This window comes from Sceloporus undulatus, chromosome 3 (genome assembly GCF_019175285.1).
Source record: "Sceloporus undulatus isolate JIND9_A2432 ecotype Alabama chromosome 3, SceUnd_v1.1, whole genome shotgun sequence".
NCBI lineage: Eukaryota > Metazoa > Chordata > Lepidosauria > Squamata > Phrynosomatidae > Sceloporus > Sceloporus undulatus.
Window position 1 is genome coordinate 139,917,372 of NC_056524.1, and position 18,632 is coordinate 139,936,003.

The 18,632-nt window shown below is 39.1% G+C and overlaps 2 protein-coding genes across 3 annotated transcripts in view; both read left to right on the forward strand.

Annotated features, from left to right (window-relative positions):
* Window positions 1–12,972, forward strand: part of NAA16 (N-alpha-acetyltransferase 16, NatA auxiliary subunit) — a 41,543-nt gene extending 28,571 nt beyond the window's left edge. The window contains exons 12-20 of one of the 2 annotated variants that reach the window (XM_042458184.1): window positions 1,768–1,920; window positions 4,057–4,185; window positions 4,894–5,107; window positions 6,249–6,442; window positions 7,659–7,767; window positions 9,110–9,208; window positions 9,320–9,463; window positions 10,920–11,017; window positions 11,506–12,972. In XM_042458184.1, coding sequence (XP_042314118.1) covers window positions 1,768–1,920; window positions 4,057–4,185; window positions 4,894–5,107; window positions 6,249–6,442; window positions 7,659–7,767; window positions 9,110–9,208; window positions 9,320–9,463; window positions 10,920–11,017; window positions 11,506–11,706 — 1,341 coding nt within the window. In that variant the 3' untranslated portion in view covers window positions 11,707–12,972. Of the gene's footprint in view, window positions 1–1,767; window positions 1,921–4,056; window positions 4,194–4,893; window positions 5,108–6,248; window positions 6,443–7,658; window positions 7,768–9,109; window positions 9,209–9,319; window positions 9,464–10,919; window positions 11,018–11,505 lie in introns of those variants that run through there. The other variant, XM_042458185.1, reaches the window with a different exon arrangement.
* A 4,726-nt stretch (window positions 12,973–17,698) lies between these two features.
* The window catches only part of RGCC (regulator of cell cycle), a 22,716-nt gene continuing 21,782 nt past the window's right edge, over window positions 17,699–18,632 (forward strand). The window contains exon 1 of the mRNA XM_042460997.1: window positions 17,699–17,878. Within this exon, the coding sequence (XP_042316931.1) occupies window positions 17,821–17,878 (58 nt within the window). The 5' untranslated portion in view covers window positions 17,699–17,820. The remainder of the gene's footprint in view (window positions 17,879–18,632) is intronic.

Consider the following 18,632-nt stretch of genomic DNA (forward strand, 5'->3'; position numbering starts at 1 on the left):
TTGTCAACATCCTTTTTGAATTGTGGTGCCTGGAACTGGACACAGTATTCCAGGTGAGGCATGACCAAAGTAGAATAGAGTGGCTCTGTTACTCCCCTTGATCTAGACACTATACTTCTATTGACGCAGCCTAGAATCACATTGACCTTCTTAGCTGCTGCATCACATTGTTGATTCATGTTCAACTTGGGGTCTACTAGGACTCCTAGATCCCTTTCACATGTACTGTTGTTAAGGCTGGTGTCCCCCATCCTATATATTCATTGTTCCGCCCTAAGTGCAGTACCTTACATTTCTCCGTATTGAAATTCATTTTGTTAGCTTTGGCACAGGTTTCTAGTCTATTCGAGTCATTTTGAATTTTGATCCTGTCCTCTGGGGTATTAGCTACTCCTAATTTGGTGTCATTTGAAAATTTGATAAGCATGTCTTCTATTCTTTCATTCAAGTCATTGATAAAGATGTTGAATAGCACTGGGCCCAGGACAGATCCCTGTGGCACCCCACTGGTCACTTCTTTCCAAGTTGAAGAGGAGCCTTTGGGTTCAGCCTGTCAACCAATTACAAATCCATTTAACTGTTACATTGTCTAGCCCACAGTTTACCAGCTTGCTTGCAAGAATGTCATGGGAAACTTTGTCAAGGGTCTTACCGAAATCAAGATATGCTATATCCACAACATTCCCTTCATCTACTAAGCTGGTAATTTTATAAAAGAAAAGAAAAGAGATCAGATTTGTCTGGCATGACCTGTTTCTCTGAAATCCATGTTGACTTTTTGTGATTAAGGTATTCCCAAATGTTCACAGACTCTGTTCAATGATTTGATCTAGAATTTTTCCTGGTATTGATGTCAAACTAAACTGGACAATATCAATAATCTGTGTTATTCCAATACAGATAAGCAACTGTGCAGAACTGCCAATTTGGTAAAGCCCTTTCCAATCCTTTCTTGCTATCAGAATGATGGGGGAAGTCATTCTGCAATGACATCCATATAGACAATTAAATCTCCACTGCTTGCCTGTCAGTCTCAGAATAATACGGTCTCCAGACTAACTCTGTTTGGGTCTCTTTTCATTCACCCATGGCTGTGACTTCTCTGACAGAGAGAAAATGAACAAACAAAAGTAGATCATAAGAAATTGATCTTCTGGATACCTAGTCATCCTCTTTTGAAATAACGGAGCACAGTTCGACTTAACAATCAGCCAGAAGTGCAGAAAATTCTGGTTTCATTGAATGAGCAAGCATGTGGATAAATGCATCTCGGTCACAGCCAGCTAAACGTATCAAGGAAAACAAACTATTTCTGTGTTTTGCTTACTGTTATTTCTAAACTGGCTTCTTAGTCTTCTGACAAACTAAGGTTGTAAGACAGGATTTATTCATGGCTTACAATGTTTCCTTATTAGAAAAGCAAGGAGTATTATTTCTTATTCACTATAATCAAGGATCCAAGCGATTCTGGCTTAGCACAGTTATTCTATAAAACATCCAGGTTTGGTTTAATTAGAGACCCAGTAGTCTCTATTAAACATGACAGAGTTCATTTTAGGACCCTACATGTTAACTTCCTTCTGTTTGTTTGTTTCATGTTTATTTTCTGAATGCATATTTCACATAATGGTGCTTAAGGTTGGCCATAATTAGTTTAATGTTCCTAATGTGTTGGAAAATGGCAGATTTCTGTCAGCCTTTTCCCTACTTTTTCATCAGTCATTAGTAATTAAATAAAAATGAAATTAATTCTGTTTCATTCAACAGCATGTAGGCAATCTCAAGGAGGCTGCCAAATGGATGGATGAAGCACAGTCACTGGATACAGCTGACAGATTCATCAATTCCAAGTGTGCAAAGTACATGCTGCGAGCAAATATGGTGAAGGATGCAGAAGAAATGTGTTCCAAATTCACAAGGGTAGGGATAATGATTTTAAATGGAGGTTGGTTATGTATTAGTTTTGACAGCTGCATCTGTCACATTCAAAATGTTAACATTTGCTTCCAGTTTCCTGGCTTTGTGAAGCCAAAATGAGTATTTCGTGGGAAAGGTTTTATTTTAATCACTGCTGTACAATGTGCTTGAGACACAAGGATAACAATAAATTCAAGAAACTGACTTGCTGATGCAAAATATCTAATTTGAACAATGAGAAAATTATACTTGTTTATTGTGTGCATAGTTTGCAGGAACAAGTGTACAGGTGAAAAGAGGGCGGCAGAGATGTATATAGCAGTTTCTCACACCCCATTATTCTTGTCACTCTCCACATGTGGAAGGTGACTATTTATGAGGAAAGCCTCTATCCTTGGAAGTTATTCCTGAAATAGTAGGACTCTGAAAAAACTACAGTAGTTTCTAAAATCTCGGGAAGACCTTCTGCAGATAGAAGAAAAGGCTCTCATCAGTCACGCTTCATAAATAGCACTGAGCACTCATCTGCTGCTTATGGGCTTACTATTGGTAACTGGCTTGCTTCTGTGTAGGATGTAAATCTTGGCTTCTGATAGTGGCAAAGGAGGGGGGCAGAACTGGCCTATTCACCGCAGCTGCCACTTGTCATATGTAAAATTCATACTTAAGAAGAATGAGTACATATGGCTAGATTCTTACAGTGATCTGAATAAGCATTAGTGTACATACACATTAATGTCTTAATACCATTAATGTGAGGCCTGATCCCTGTGTGCTAGTTTCCCCTCTTTTCCTGGGAGGGAAAAGATTTTGTTGTAGCATATGGAGGCCTCATAGCTCTAGAGTTCTTGGATGTGTATCAGGAAAATGATAGTTGCCTTGGTGAATAACTTTGCTGGAAACTGGGCAAGGAGAACAGGTCCATAGTGGTTTTGCAGGACTTCTCATTAGTTTTGAGTACCATTGATCATGATATTCTTCTGGGCCACCTTGCTGGAATGGAATTTAAGGGCACTGTTCTACAGTGGCTCCATTCTTTCCTGGGGAGAGGAGCCCAAAAGATGGTGATGGGGAACTCAGGTTTTACTCTTTGACCATTGGTCTGTTGGGTCCCTCAGAGTTCTTTTCTGCTTTGAACATATACATGAAATGTCTAGGTGAGGTTATCAGGAGTTTGTGGACTTGGAGTCAGTATGGTGATGATGCCTAATTCTATTTTATTTTCCATCTCAGTCCAAGAAATCTGTTTTGGTTCTAAATTGGTGCCTCTTGGCAGTAGTAGAAATGGATGAGGGCAGACGCTCATGTGATGATTCAGACCCTCCCTAAACACACAGGTCCCAGTCCATGTTGTTTGACTCTTAATAGATCAGCTTCACAATCCACTAGATTCCCACTGCAAAACAGAATCACTCTGAAAACTCTAGAGTACTAGCAGCATTTTAGTTTTAGAATGAAACTAAGCACACACAACATAACTGTGGTCCGCAATTGCCACTATTGGCTTTAATGGTGCAGGAAAACCTTAATAATATTTGAACAGCTGCTCAGAACATCACTGAACTACCAAAAAACTGCTTTCTTTTGCACACCTGAGTAAAATTTGAAACACAAAGGACTAATGTGTTAACTTCCACTCATTTTAATTTGTTTTGCCTCTAGCTATATTTGCCATATTGCTTTGAACTTTGGCACAGTTGTGGAATTCAACATGTAGTTTGTTGATGCCAAGTTTCATAGTCATGCTTCTAAATGAGAATGCTGTCTGGTCACCTCGGGACACCTCCCTTATCACTTCCTTTCACTTATCATGTATGATGTGATCAGTGTCCTGTATCTGTCTAAATGGAAAATAGCCACAGTTATAGCTTCCCACTTGGCTAGACAGAGAAATTATACATTAAACAAGGCCACCTTCTAAAAGGGAAGGAAATTAGGTTCCTTAAAATTGAAAAATCCAGAAATCAGTTACTATGTAAAGAACTGAGGTTTTCTTATTTTTGCAGGCGATCGTGCAATTTATGGAAGTAACTGGATAGCTGTTTCTTCAGATCTGTATCTACTGTATATGTGAATGAATGGGAGGCAGTTAAATTCAGTACTGGTTCACTGAAGACATTTTTAATTTGATTATTTCAGGAAGGGACTTCTGCTATGGAGAATCTTAATGAAATGCAGTGCATGTGGTTCCAGACAGAATGTGCTTTAGCTTTTCAGAGATTACGGAAATATGGAGATGCCTTGAAAAAGTGCCATGAAGTGGAGAGGGTAAGTAGGTAAACAAATTGCTTTTTCCTGATTACTAATTTTCAGAAGAGACATGGGCATTGTTAACTTACTCTCTAAGGTTCTTCCTGTTTAAAAATACCAAACCACTTTGGAAAAGGCCACTAAGCCTTTTTGCTTATTATAACATTATATTTTTGAACATTTCATCACACTTACTTAAAACTAGGACGCAAGAAAGTATGTTCCTGATAATTCAAAACAACACAGTAACTGTGTCCCAAACAGCAATTAGCAAGAGGGTCAGTTTGAGGATGGCATGAAGAGTGGTGGTTCAGCTAAGCCTTATGCTTAATAAAAATTTACTGTAATTACAGAACTACAACAAATGGATATGATCTTGGAAATGATCCAAATGGGTCTGTTTTAAATAAGGATATGAACTTTTTCTCATCGGTTCTTTGCCAGCCCCCCTGCATCCTTGTATTTTATAATGTATCTATTGAAAGGAATATGTGCATTAACCTGTTCCACAAACTTCCCCGATGGGTTTGTGAGTAGTAATTAGCAAAAGTCCAGCAAGAATCTTCTGACTGTCCAATATGTTTCCCCATTGTGTCTATTTTATCTGTTTTTATTCTCAATTATACATAACTCGATACATTTTTATGCTGTGCCTTTTGAATATTTATCTAAATAACAAGAAGAAAGCTGCATCATGAAAATAATGTCCTTTTTGTCTTGTTTAAGCACTTTTTTGAGATAACAGATGATCAGTTTGACTTCCACACGTATTGCATGAGGAAAATGACTCTACGTGCCTATGTTGACCTCTTGAGACTGGAAGATGTTCTTAGGCAACATGCCTTCTACTTCAAGGCTGCTCGGTCAGCAATTGAGATCTACTTGCAGCTACACGATAATCCACTAGCCAATGAAAGCAAAGAACAAGAAGTAAATTCAGGTATTTTAAGTACCTGAAGTAAATGAAATGAAATAGAATATATGATGCCTTTTCAAAATGGTTTACGCAAAAGACAGAAATTTATCTTGAAACTATTTTTCCTCACTACAGTTCTTTGTTCTGGTATAAAAAAATTGTAGTAGGTGCCAGAAAAACTTGTTATGGGAAAGGAAAATATTAATCCCAGACACTTTGAAGTGTAGATGCCCTTCACCAAATGTGTTACATTATATGCAGTGTTATTTCATGGCAGCCATCAGTTGTATGGTTTTAGACTTCAGTATTTCTCCACTGCTGTCTACTAGGTATCCATGCCAAGACTGACAGAAAACAGTGTCTTGTAGCTCCTTATAGACTCATATTTATTATGATATAACTTCTCATGGACCCACTTCATCAACTGCACCAGATCCTTTTTTGTGTTTGCTAACCTAATGCAGGTATCCTTTGGAAATTGCCACAGAAAGCATTGCCTGTACCTAGTTTTTCAAGTTACCATATGTACAATTACACAGTAAAGCCTCCTGTGCTTCTGCAGCTCCTGTTATGCCTGTAACTTCACCTTTTGTTTTTTAACTGCTGTTTTGGTTGGATGTTGAACTGAGTGGAAAAGCAGGAACAACATCTGATTAGAGGTTGGGGGCAGGCAGGACTCTCACCAGAACTCTACTGTAGAGTATTATACATTTTTCAAATCAAACTCATCTGCACAGATGACCAGTTTTGATTCTATACACACACACAGTAGTACAGCTTGAGTTACACAGAAATCACAAGTGTACATTTCTTTAAATTCCATTAAAACTGTAATGTATTCCTTTTTAAAAATCATTGTCAATACAAACTGCCCTCTTGTTCCAAGATTATAAAATCTTAGAGAAATGACTCCATAAAATATTTTTAAATATTATATACACTGTATATTGGAAAGTTTCTACCTACTATCTCATATTCTGAAGGTTCATATATACAATAAATTAAGAGTTACATGTTTTACATATAATTTTAATTTTGGTTTTATAAACGAGTGTTAATGAAAACTATTTTTAAATTTGAAATCTAAAAACATCTATATTTGAAATATAAAGCCTTCACATTGTTTGTAAAACTCCTATTAAAACATATGTTCCATGATCTGTAGAAAACCTTTCTGCCAAAGAACTAAAAAAAATGCTTAGTAAGCAAAGACGAGCACAGAAAAAAGCTAAGCTTGAAGAGGAGAGAAAGCATGCAGAAAGAGAAAGGCAGCAGAAGAATCAAAAGAAGAAACGAGATGAAGAAGAAGAGGAAACTAGCGGTCCAAAGGAAGAGTTAGTACCCGAAAAACTGGAAAGGGTAAATATGAGCTTTACTTTTGGTATAATTTATATTACTTTACTATAACATGTTCAGAAACATCATTTTTCACTGATCTGTGCATCAAAACTTGCGATCTATTAATTTTGTACACTGTTATGCTATGTAGTCCCCACAGACAGTGAGCACATAGCCCCCTCCCATAGTGATTTGGGAGTTACAAATGTCACTTTGTTCAGGATATGCCATCTGATAAGCTCCTGCATACAAACACATATGTATGCCATGTTATTATTATTATTAAGCTTTATTTATAAAGCGATGCAAGTTACATAATGGTGTACACACAGTTAAGTACCTGGAAAGACAGGCCAAAATAAAGCTCCTTTGGGTCACTTTGGAGGTATGCTGTTTAAATGACACACGCATTTTAAAAAGCCAGAAGCTGCGCCAAAGCAGCTTAGGACTGGAGCGTGGCTTTGGCATGGCTTCTGGCCTCTTAGGACGCATACATCATTTAAACAGCATACCTCCAAAGTGATCCAAAGCAGCTTTATTTTGGCCTGCCTGTTTTTGGCCCTAAGTGAAAATAACAAAAATAGAACTAGAAACTTTACAGAATTTTGTAGAAAATTCTACAAAAACAGTTAAAAATTAATACATATGTTAAAATTAAAGCAATAAGATATAACAGCACAGGTTAAACTAAGTGTAAACTAACAATCATGTAATGTCTGAAAACCCTTCTCATATGTAAGTTCACATACATATGCATCAGAAAATGCATATAGGTTTGCATGGCTGATCAGATGCTACATTGTAGAAACTGGGACAGAAGACATAAGATAAAACCTATCTCTGACAAGACCTTTCCCACATTTCTTCTAACATTATGAGTGTGACCAACAGATGGGGGAAGCCCTCAGGTGTACTTTTTGGTATTCAAGTTGGCAGATTTTTCCTCTATGTTCAAGTGATTAGCTAACAGGCAGTGCATTTCTTATGTTAGATAAAATTCTACCATATATGTTCATATACCAATAAAGAGTGACTGCAATTCCTGGTGGTACTGTGAAAACTATATCTATTTATACATGGAACTGCATGGCAGAGTTGGCCAAGGACCCCTGCAGGCAGGGGGTGCAGCCACAATGAGACTTCACATTATGGCATGCTTAACATTTAGAGACTATAATTTGGTATGGCTCCTATTTGTTTATTACTAACTTTTATTTCTTTATTTATTCTGAAACAGGTTGATAATCCATTAGAGGAAGCTATTAAGTTCCTTATACCACTTAAGAGTCTTGTGGCAGATAACATAGACACACATCTCTTAGCATTTGAAATATATTTTAGGAAAGGTAAAGTACATGAAGCTATCAAATATTATAATAAGTGGATCTTTTGTAATAATTGCATACGTACATTTTCCAGGTATTAGACTTTTTAAATAATAATTTGAATATAATTGCATTTCATATAAAATCAAATAAATGTTATTATTATATTGATATTGGTGGTAATGTTAATGATGGCAGTGAAAACAAAAACAAATAGTGTTTTACTTGCTAAGGACACATGATAATTTTTCTGACCATCTAATACAGTTCTATCTTATCCTGTTAGGGAGGCACTTAGCCTTGGTTTTTTGTTTGTTTGTTTGTTTGATTGATTGATTGATTCTTTTGGATGTTTTTTCCACTCCCTGCTCCTTTCTTTCTTTCTCTCTCTCTCTCTCTCTCTCTCTCTCTCTCACACACACACACACACACACACCATCAAGAAGTCATGTCACTTTTTCCTTTACAGCATTATAAGAAAATTTTCCTTCCTCTCTGTTCCCTGTGTAACAATCTGGTCCACACCATGCTCATCTCTGCGCATGACTACTGCAATTGTTTGACTTCCATTGTTTCACCTTGCTCCCCTCACACCTTTCCCATATTACTGAACACTCTTGTTCTGACAATGTGATATCTATCCCTATATCCCAACACTGGCTTCCTTTCTGCTTTCAGATCCCACACAGCATGTATGATAAAAATACAGAAGAAAGTGCAGAAAAGTTAATCTCACCAGATCTTGTTGGATTGCACCTCCCAGCATCACTGGCTTTTTTGAAGTTGCAGTCCATCAACATCCGAAAGGCCACACATTGCCCACCCTGGCTGTGCGACTTTCTCAGCCTTGTCTTCCAAATCTTTCTTACTGTTCTCATCGCCATCTGTCTATTCCTATTATTCTACATTATTCCTGCCAGTTAGCTCCACGTATCCATCACTGCCATTCAGACACCTGAAACTGTCTCTCAGAAGGTTACCTACCTTATTTAAATGATCCTCAAAACTCACTATTTCTATAAAGCTTTGGTACAGGTTCCCAGTCTCCATATACCACTTTGCAACTGATTACCCTCTGCCTCCATTGACCTTTCCTTCTCTCTCTTTTTTGAGCTTGTTTCACTGGAAGAAAGACCTGGCTCATTTTTTTAGAGTGCCAGGTACACAAAAAGTGCCATATAAAAATAACTTTGATCCAAATGACTTGAGTACTGTATGTAAAAAAGCAAGAGTGTGAACAAAGATGGGAGCAGTAACAGATGTAGTGTGAAGGGAAATATAGTAAGATTATAGTAATGCAACCATAATATTCAAAGTTAAATGCACTTATACAAACCAGTGTTGTATTCATGTGTTTGTGCAGGAAAGTTTCTGTTAATGTTGCAGTCAGTGAAAAGAGCTTTTGCTATCGACAGTAATAACCCATGGCTGCATGAATGTTTGATTAAATTCTCCAAGTGTGGTAAGTAAAAAAAAGAGGAAGTTAGATTGTATGCTGTAAAATTATCCTCAGGGTAATGGGATAGATTTATCAAACACAAGCAGTATAATGATGTGCTTTTTATTTTTCTAGTGTCTGATCATAGTAATTTGCCAGAAATCGTGAACAAAGTCCTAACCCAAGAAATGCAGAAGATTTTTATTAGTAAAGATTTGGAATGTTTTAATGAAGAATTTCTGAAACGCAATTCTACCTCCATACGGCATCTGCTATCAGGTTGGTTTGTACTGATACATTTAAAGTATTAAATTCTCACAAGCTTGTATTTGATTGCAGAACTGACTGTGAAGAGAAAGGAGTCTTACTTTGGACTAAAAATCAATCTATTCTGTCATTGTTCATAGCAGTCATTTCAATTTATGGCAACCCTATCAATGAGACACCTCCAAGACATCCTTGTTCTTAACAGCCCTGGTAGTGCCTTGCAAATTCAGAGCTGTGGCTTCTTTATGGAACCAGTCCACCTGTAATGCTGTCCTTCTCTTTTCCAACAGCCTTCCACTTTGCTGAGCATTATTGTCTTTTCTAATGAGACATGTTGTCTCAGAATATCTCCAGAGTGCAAGAACACCATCTTTCAAATGATTTGATTCTCTTCCTGTCATTTTTTTTCACAACATACATAAAAATAGGAAATAATATAGCATTGGACATTCCTGGTTTTGGTATTACATGATACAGCTTTAAACTTTAATTCCTGTGAAGTTGTACTTCTAAGTCCTAGGCTTCTTCTGATTTCTTGATTACAGTCTCCATTTTTATTTATGACAGAACCAGATATAGAAAGTCTTTAACTATTATAATGTTTTGTTATCCACTTGAAATGATATAAAACATCTGTGGTCATTATCTAGGGGACAAAGCAGATGGGCCAAAAGGAGTGGCCAGAGGCTGCTCCTGCCCCAGTCACCGTGGGACTGCAGCAACCAGATGTGCTGCGGTCCTAAACAGGCCGTGAAAAGTAGCTCCTTTTGCTACTGGATTTGGGCCATGTTAGGCAGCCCCAGCATGGCCTCCACATGATTTGGAGGTTGTGTTGTGCACACTCTGCCCTTGGATCAGCCCAACAGTGGCCCTCTTGGGCTGTTTGAGGCCTTTGTTTCTTAATGTTTAGCTGTAAACCTGCCTTTGCACTTTCTTCCTTGACTTACTTCAGTAATTGTTCCAAGTCTTCTGTTCTCTGCTAGTATTAAGGTACCATCTGCATATCTTAAATTGTTGGTGTTCTTTCCTCTAATTTGATCCCCTTTAATTTCCCTTTCACTGCAGTAAAATTCTTTTGGTTTAAAACTGTCATCTCAGTTTGGGTACAATAATGTGTGGCAAAATTGGCTTAGTTTCTCTAATGCACAATAGAGAGTATAAATTGTCTTTCGTTGTCTTCAATGTAACTTGCTGGTTTGGATGTCTTTTATTCTTGCACGTTTGTTTTTGATTATTAGAATATGAACACACAAATTAGTTTTAATGGAAACTGAAACAAATTCACTATTAAATTGTTGTTACATGGCTTCAAGTCATTTCTGGTGTATGGTGACCCTAAAGCAAACCTATCACAAAATTTGTTAACAAGAGTTCTTGTCTTTGCCTTTTACCGAGACTGAGAGAGAGAGTAACTTACTCCTGTATAAAATCTGTCTCTTGATTTATATTTGCCTTGTTTCTTTTTCAGGTGCAAAGATGATGTATTTCCTGGACAGCTCAAGGCAAGAGAAAGCTATTGCTATTGCTACTAGACTAGATGAAACGATGAGAGACAAAAATGTGAAGGTAATTATTGATTGTTACAGTTGTAAAACTGAAATTTCTTGACTAATCTAAATTTAGAAGTTTCATAGTATGGGTACAACACATTTGAGGCAATTAAGCACATTATCCTGAGGGCAGGGAACCGTCTAATTAAAAAGACTGTATGTACAGCGCTGTGTAAATTTACAGCACTTTATAAATAAAGGATTATTATTATTATTATTATTATTATTATTATTATTATTATTATTATTATTATTATTATTGCTGCTGCTGCTGCTGCTGTATTTATTAATGTTCCCTTTTTCAGCCCTAGTACTCAAGATGATTTACAAAAAGTAAAGCAAATCGGTTCTCACATATCCATTTGTAGCATACATTTTAAGAGGTTTAGAAAGTAGTATGGGTAGAAAGTTGTATTGCTATAAAAAAAGAAAAGTGGGGGGAAGGATGCTTCAGTTGTTGGGATGTCTGAAGAATTTTTGCTAAAATTATTTTCTTCTATACAGACTTTAACAGCAGTTTTGGAGTCCTTACTTGATGGCAGCTTTGGATTGTGCCATACCCAATGTGACGAGTATCGGATAGCATGCCACAAACTGTTTCCTTTAGCATCTGCTTTTGTAACTCCCACAAATGAAGATGACGGTTGCTTTGCATCAATGAATCATACAGCAATTAATTATGATGTACTGTCCAATGAAAGTTAAATTAGGAAACGGAGTTCTTTTCTCTTCCAAACTGGTTGCACACAGATCAGGGTTTCTTCTACAGAATCCGTTGGAACAATTCAGATGTCAAACAGAGGCAATTGAATGAAAATGTACTGTGCTATAAGCTCATTTTCCCTTAACAAGAGCTGCAAATATTTATGTAAATACCTACTGTATCTCTGACTAATACTGGTAATGTTTATACTTGTACAGTTATGAATACTTCTGTCCTAAATCATGGACACTAGAGATTGGCTATTCACATAAATGTTGTTACATATAAAAAATAAATACAATCCTTTCTTACAAAACATATCAGATGAGCAAGGTTGGCAAATTAGGATGGATATAATGCTGCATGTCTTGTCTGCTGTTTTCAGCTTTTGCTTTTTAAAAAGTTTCTTTCCAAGCACAAATTTTGATCGTAGCTGATGGCAGTTTTCTGCCCATTCAAAGTATTATATGAAGCGAGTGCTGTTCAACTTGGAAATTTGGTTTGTGTTTATAATTTTTTTAAAACAGTTAACCTCTTTTTGCCCGTAACTATTCATTTGAATAATTTCATAAACACTTTTAAATGACTGAATACCCATTGTAACTGTTTAAATACTTGTTTATTTACAATTAGTTTTGAAAAATGAATGTACTCGGCCAAAAGGAAAGCATGGAAGCATAGAATATCCTGTCTGGATAATGTATTCTGTTTACAATCCTGAGCTCCTTTAAAATGAAAGAAGTGAACTTTTAATTCAGTTTTCGCTAAAACGTTATTGCTTTATGTTATATAAAGCAATTAGCATTTAAGATGTACTTAAAAAAATTAAAGTGAGCACAATCAGTGTGAGTGCAAATCACAGTTAGTATTTTTCTTTGTATTTTGGTGCATTTATATGAATGCATTACATATACGACATATCCAAGTTTTAATTCAGCTGTCTTAAATGTCTTAATCCATGACATAAATAACTATTCATGACAACTTTATATAAACTAGAAACAAAACTTAAAATACACTGTGGCTTGTACAGAAAACTCATTTTCTGAAAAATAATGAAACCAGTTTGCATTTTATGGTTAATGTAAATATTTAAGTAATAACTACTTAGGCCCTATGCAAAATTCAAGAAGGGAAGTTTCTCAAAACAAATGGTTCTTATAAATGTAATACCCTTTGTCATCTGTTTAGAATCAATAGTTGAAAGAAGGCTTACTGTAAAATAATGCCAACCAGTGTAATGCTGTAATAAATTATTTTGTACACAATTACTCTTGTTTTGTGATGGTTTTTTAAAAATATATATGCAGTGTTTATCTTTTTATATGACTAAAGCTTTGTAATTTTGGTAGTAAAAGTGTACGAAAATATTATGTACAGTGTAGTTTTCATCTGTAATTTATTGGAAGGCTATAAATCAGTTTAAATTTGGAGTTATCCTTAGTTTAAAAAAGAGTCATCTGAAATATATAGAGACCTTCTGGACATACTGACTGCATTTGTGCTGTGTTTACGTGGGGGGAAAATGCTGATCCTTATGGACATCGATTAGGAATTGCAACTCTGAATCTCCAGTGCTACTTGATGCTATGTAATGTTCTCTTCTAGTCAGTAGAGGGCAGGCTATACATTTTATTTGTTTCATTACACATCACCCTGATTCAAATCTCATCTGTAATTACTTTTGGTTAATGAACTTATGCTGCTATCGCAGCCACAGCACCCCGTCTGTAGATAAGATTATGCCATCTATCTCACATGCTTGTTAGAAAGATCACAGCAAGCTAATGTTAATACTGTGAAATGCATAATACCGTGAAATTATTTTGATGGTCCACTGTAGTAGTGATACTTTAGCTAAGGCTTCCTCAAGCTACAATATATTTTTCTACCTTTGCTAAGAAGGGGACAAGTTGCTGCTAATGCTGATGGTTAAGCGGATTGTTTTCAGGTGGAGAAAGAGTTCTCTCCCTACCTTCCAGCTTTCTGTGGTAACTGGAACAGTGAAGTCGCCTCTCTTTCAGAAAATATTGGAAGTAATTTTAAGGAAGGCTGTGTTTTAATCTTCAGCCAATGTGCACATACAACCCATTGCATTTTCATTTGTAAAAATGTAAGCAGAACTTTTCAGGGGTTTAAATATTTGAAAGGATGTCATATTGAGGATGGAGCAAGGCCCCTTTTCTGCTGCTCCAGAGACTAGGACAGGGAACAATGGATTCAAACTGCAGGAAAAGAGATTCCACCTAACCATTAGGAAGAACTGTCTGATGGTAAGAGCTGTTCGACAAGGAAATATACTGCCTCCAAGTGTGGTAGACTCTCCTTTGGAAGTTTTAAGCAGGGGCTGAATGGCCATCTGTCAGGAGTGTGTTGACTCTGTCTTCCTGCATAGCAGGGGGTTGGACTGGATGACCCTTATGGTCTCTTGCAACTTTAGGATTCTAGGTTCACACCTGTTCCCATAGTAGCCAACATATGGAAATCCCCCCCAAAGCACATGTGTGTATTAGCCCCCTTCTGTTTGTATGCTCTGAAACTGCTAGAGGATTTTATTCAGCCACAATAAAAAATAATTTGCACTTTTATAGCACTGAGTATGCTGTGTATATCAAGTGATAATACAGTAATGCCAAGGAGATAAATTTCAGTTCCCAGTTGTAACACAGCATGTGAAAAAATAAGTGAATACCTTATTCAAGGCACCTCTTCAAGGCACTGTGTAACTGCTTCTTCCATCAAAGTTGTTGCTTCAGTATATAGAGAGATCTTGTAGCACCTTTGAGACTAACTGAAAGAAAGAAATTGGCTTTCAGAGACTTCAGTCTACTTCCTCAGATGCATTTGGTGGAGTGGAAGCCCAGCACAGACATATATATGCCATTGGTATATGTACATGTTGCTTGTACATGGTAAACAAATGCTTAACCCTTCACCATCTTGAGTTTTCTGCAGAACAAAGTGAAACTACTGTACTGTTTTCTTTGTCCTTAACTATATGTGCTATTCCCGTCTGACAGATAGAAGGTTCATGTTATGCTAGGTATGAGTTTCAGAAATACATTGTTGATCAGGAAACTGAACTGACATCTTTGAGATCGTAATCCCACGTGTCCACCTTAATGCATTCTAGTCGATGGAGGCTTCACAATGTGAGCTTGGAGGCTGGCAAGATAAGTTAGAAAATTCTGCAGAAATATGAAGGGTAAATTCTCAGCAGAAGTGTCCAAAACACATTCTGTCACTATGCTGTGTGGGACTGTGCATGTACACATACATTCACTCGCTTCCTATTGCCTTGAGGAACTCAACTTCCAGGTCACTGATTTGAAACACAGCCCATTTTTTAGCATCTGTAAATTATTACGTTGATGCTTCTATGACTACTTACTATGTTAAGATGCCTTCTTGGCCCCAGTCCGGGTTCTATTAGTCATCTCCTCACATTAGAAAAATCAATGATCATAAGGAAGTTAGATTGCCAGTTTCAGTAGTAGCCTCTGGGTTCAAATGGATTTAATTCTCTTAAAATGGAAATATGGAACCAGATTGTTAAAGAGTCTTCATGTGAATGTAATTCACAGACTTTCAAGCCTTGATTGAATAACTTGTGTAGACTGCCTACAATGCCCTATTTTTAAAAATTCATTTGAATTCTGTTTTGATACTGCTAGGTATTTTAATATAGATGGAAACAAGTCTTGTCAACCCTTGACTTTTAAAGGTTGGCATGCCTAAATCTAATTTGTACAATTATATTAAAGTAAAGTACAGTTTTAAGTCTTTCTCTTGCTCAGAGTTCTAGAAGTATAGACATTTTAAGGGAGGGAAAGTCATCAGAAAATGACAGTTGGGTACAAAATAAAATACAGCATGTATGTAATATAGCTGAACCCTACAAAATGAATCTATAGCTGTGCTTTTAGATGTTCTTTGGTAATGTCCTCTATTTTGCGTTGGCTTGTCCTCCTTTGCTGTCATGACATCTGCTCACCCTGCTGTTTGAGCGTGGGACTAGGGCTGTGTCTGCACTGCAGAAATAATCCAGTTTAAGATCATTTTAACTGGCATGGTTCAGTGCTAAGGAATGAATGAATGAATTTATTACGGCACGTGGCCAGCACCAGTGCTAAGGAATCCTGGGAACTGCAGTTTGCAGTGGCACTAGACAGAGAAGGCAGCTAAATGTCTCACAAAGCTACAGTTCCAAGGATTCGCTAGCATTGAGCTAGGGCGGTTAAAGCAGTGTCAAACTGGATTATCTCTGCAATGCGGGTGCATCCTGGGACTCTGGACCAGGGTTCAATTCCTCGCATGGCCACACTCTCTCAGCATCCTAAAGAAACTTTGCAGGAGGAAAGCCCCATGGTAGGGTCAGTGGCATCACTATGGGGGTGCGGACCACACCAGGTGGCATCAGTGCCTTAAGAGTTGATGAGAGTGAGGTGAATCAGCTGGCGGAGAAAAGAGAGGCCCCAGAGTAATTCGAAGGTATACTTTTTATCATATATACTTGTCTATAAGTCTAAAAATTTATACCCCAAAATTAACCCCAAAATCTTAGCTCGGCTTATTTACGGGTCACTATGGTAATAGCAGCTTTTTCAGATCTCCCCATGCGGCTTTTGCAGAGAGGAGTTTATTTCCCTCTGAAGCCAAGCAGAAAGAGTCCTGGGTGATTTATTGATATGGCTGTTTGTTTAAGAGTCCTCTCTGGCTGAAACGGAAGCCGAAACGACGAAGGAAAAAGCCTCCATGACAGTGTCTTGTCACCGAAGGAGCCTCCAAGTTTTACCCCGACCTATCCATGGGTCAGGGCAAAATCCATAGTTTTGGCCGCAAAACGTGGGTTTGGCTTATACATTAGGTCTACTTATAGTTGAGTATTTGTTTTACGCCACAGATATGAGCATTGTATTCAGTGGCGTATGGGGAATTACGATTATGGCTAAGGATTCTGCATGGTGCAAAATGGGAAGAGGAGCAAGAGAAAGAGGAGGTCAATGGTGGTGCAGTGGTTAAATGCCTGTACTGCAGCCACTAACTCATAAACCATAGGGGTGCGAGTTCAATTCCAGCCAGACTCAGCTTTGCATCCTTCTGAGTACTGGCTTTTGGGGGGCAATTAGTTTACAGTTGTAAACCACTTAGGGCAGTTGCTTGTGACCCCTTTGGGAGCCGAATGTTTGCAGGGTTGCCTAACACCATTGGAAACACACATTTTATATTACTACAGTATATTAATAATTTTATGGTTGGGGGTCACCACAACATGAGGAACTGTATTAAAAGGATGTGGGATTAGGAAGGGTCTGGTAACCGTGTTCTATGAGGAACGCCTTAGGGAGCTGGGGATGTTTAGCCTGGATAAAAGAAGGTTAAGAGGTGATATGATAGCCCTATTTAAATACTTAAAGGGATGTGATATTGAGGAGGGAGCAAGCTTGTTTTCTGCTGCTCCAGAGACTTGGACCTAGAGCAATGGATGCAAGCTCCAGGAAAAGAGATTCCAGCTCAACATTAAGAGGGACTTCCTGACAATAAGAGCTATTTGACAGTGAAACAAACTCCCTCAGAGTGTAGTGGGGTCTCCTTCCTTGGAGGTCTTCAAACAGAGGCTGGATGGCCATCTAATATGTTTTGGCAGGGAGTTCCTGCATGGCAGAATGGGGTTGGGCTGGAGGGCCCTTCTTGGGGTCTCTTCTAAGTTTGAGACCCAGAGGCTGAGGGAGTGCTTAGTTCAGCATGAAGTGGTGTGTAAAGGAGGCTGCTATTTCTAGGATGGTGTGTCTCTGTGTGTGGGGTGTGTGTGTGTGACACTATGAGTTGCTCCACGCGGGTGACAGTCATCACCAGCCACTGAGTAGGGCCTGAGTAGAGTCCAAAAAGCCTTGGAGGAGCCCACCAAGAGCACCAAGGAGTGAGGCGGCGACTGCCTGCTGCTGCCTGTGTTCCTTGGGGGGGGGGGGGGGGGGGGGGGGGGGAGGCGGAGCTGGCTCTCCCCCCTCTTCAAAGGCCAAGCAGGACTCAGGCTCCCTCTCCTTCTCCTCAACCGATGGCCGTCAGCGAGCTCCCTGGGCACTGAGGGAGCCCTCCACACCTTCCCTGCGGCGGCCATGAAGCCTTTCAGGGGCCCAAACACAGCCAACGGAGGAGGAGGAAGAGGCGGGAAAGGTGGGTCCCAGTCGTCTCCCAACGCAGCCCCCTGGAGGAGGCTCTGAGAGGGAAGGAACAAGGGCTGCAGCCAGGCGGGGAGGAGGGAGGCAGCCCTCCTGGGGGGGGACGATGGGGCCTTGGGGAGGCCCTGGGGCCCCTCCTAGGGGCCCTTTTGTGGGGGAGGGTTGCTCAGGACCTCTCTGCCTTTGCCACCTTTTCCTTAGGGCTCAGGAAGGGACAGAGGGAGAGGGACCCTGGAAGGAAGCCCCAGGAAAGGCTCTGAGGAACCCCCCCCCCCCTTTTCCTCCTTGGAGGAACCTTCTCCTCCCCTGCCCCCCTCCTCCTCCTCCTCCTCTCCTTCCTCCCTGCTCTGACCTGCTCCCCAAGGAGCTCCCCACCTAGAATCAGTACCTAGTAGCCCCTTTGAGACTCACTGAAAGAAGGAGGTTGGCAGCAGGAGCTTCCAAAAAGCATCTGAGGAAGTAGGCTGAAGTTTAGGAAAGCTCCTGCTGCCAGGTTCTTTCTTTCAGTGAGACTCAAAGGGGCTACAAGATCTCTCCACATACTGCTAAGATATTCTGTCCTCCTCACCTGTCCTAACTTGTCCCCTTCCTGCCCACCTATTCTGCTCCTCACCTGCCCTCCTCACCTGATCCCTACCTCTCCTCCTCACTTGATCCCTACCTGTCCTCACTTGATCCCTCCCTGTCCTCCTCACCTGATCCCTACCTGTCCTCCTCACTTGATCCCTACCTGTCCTCCTCACCTGATC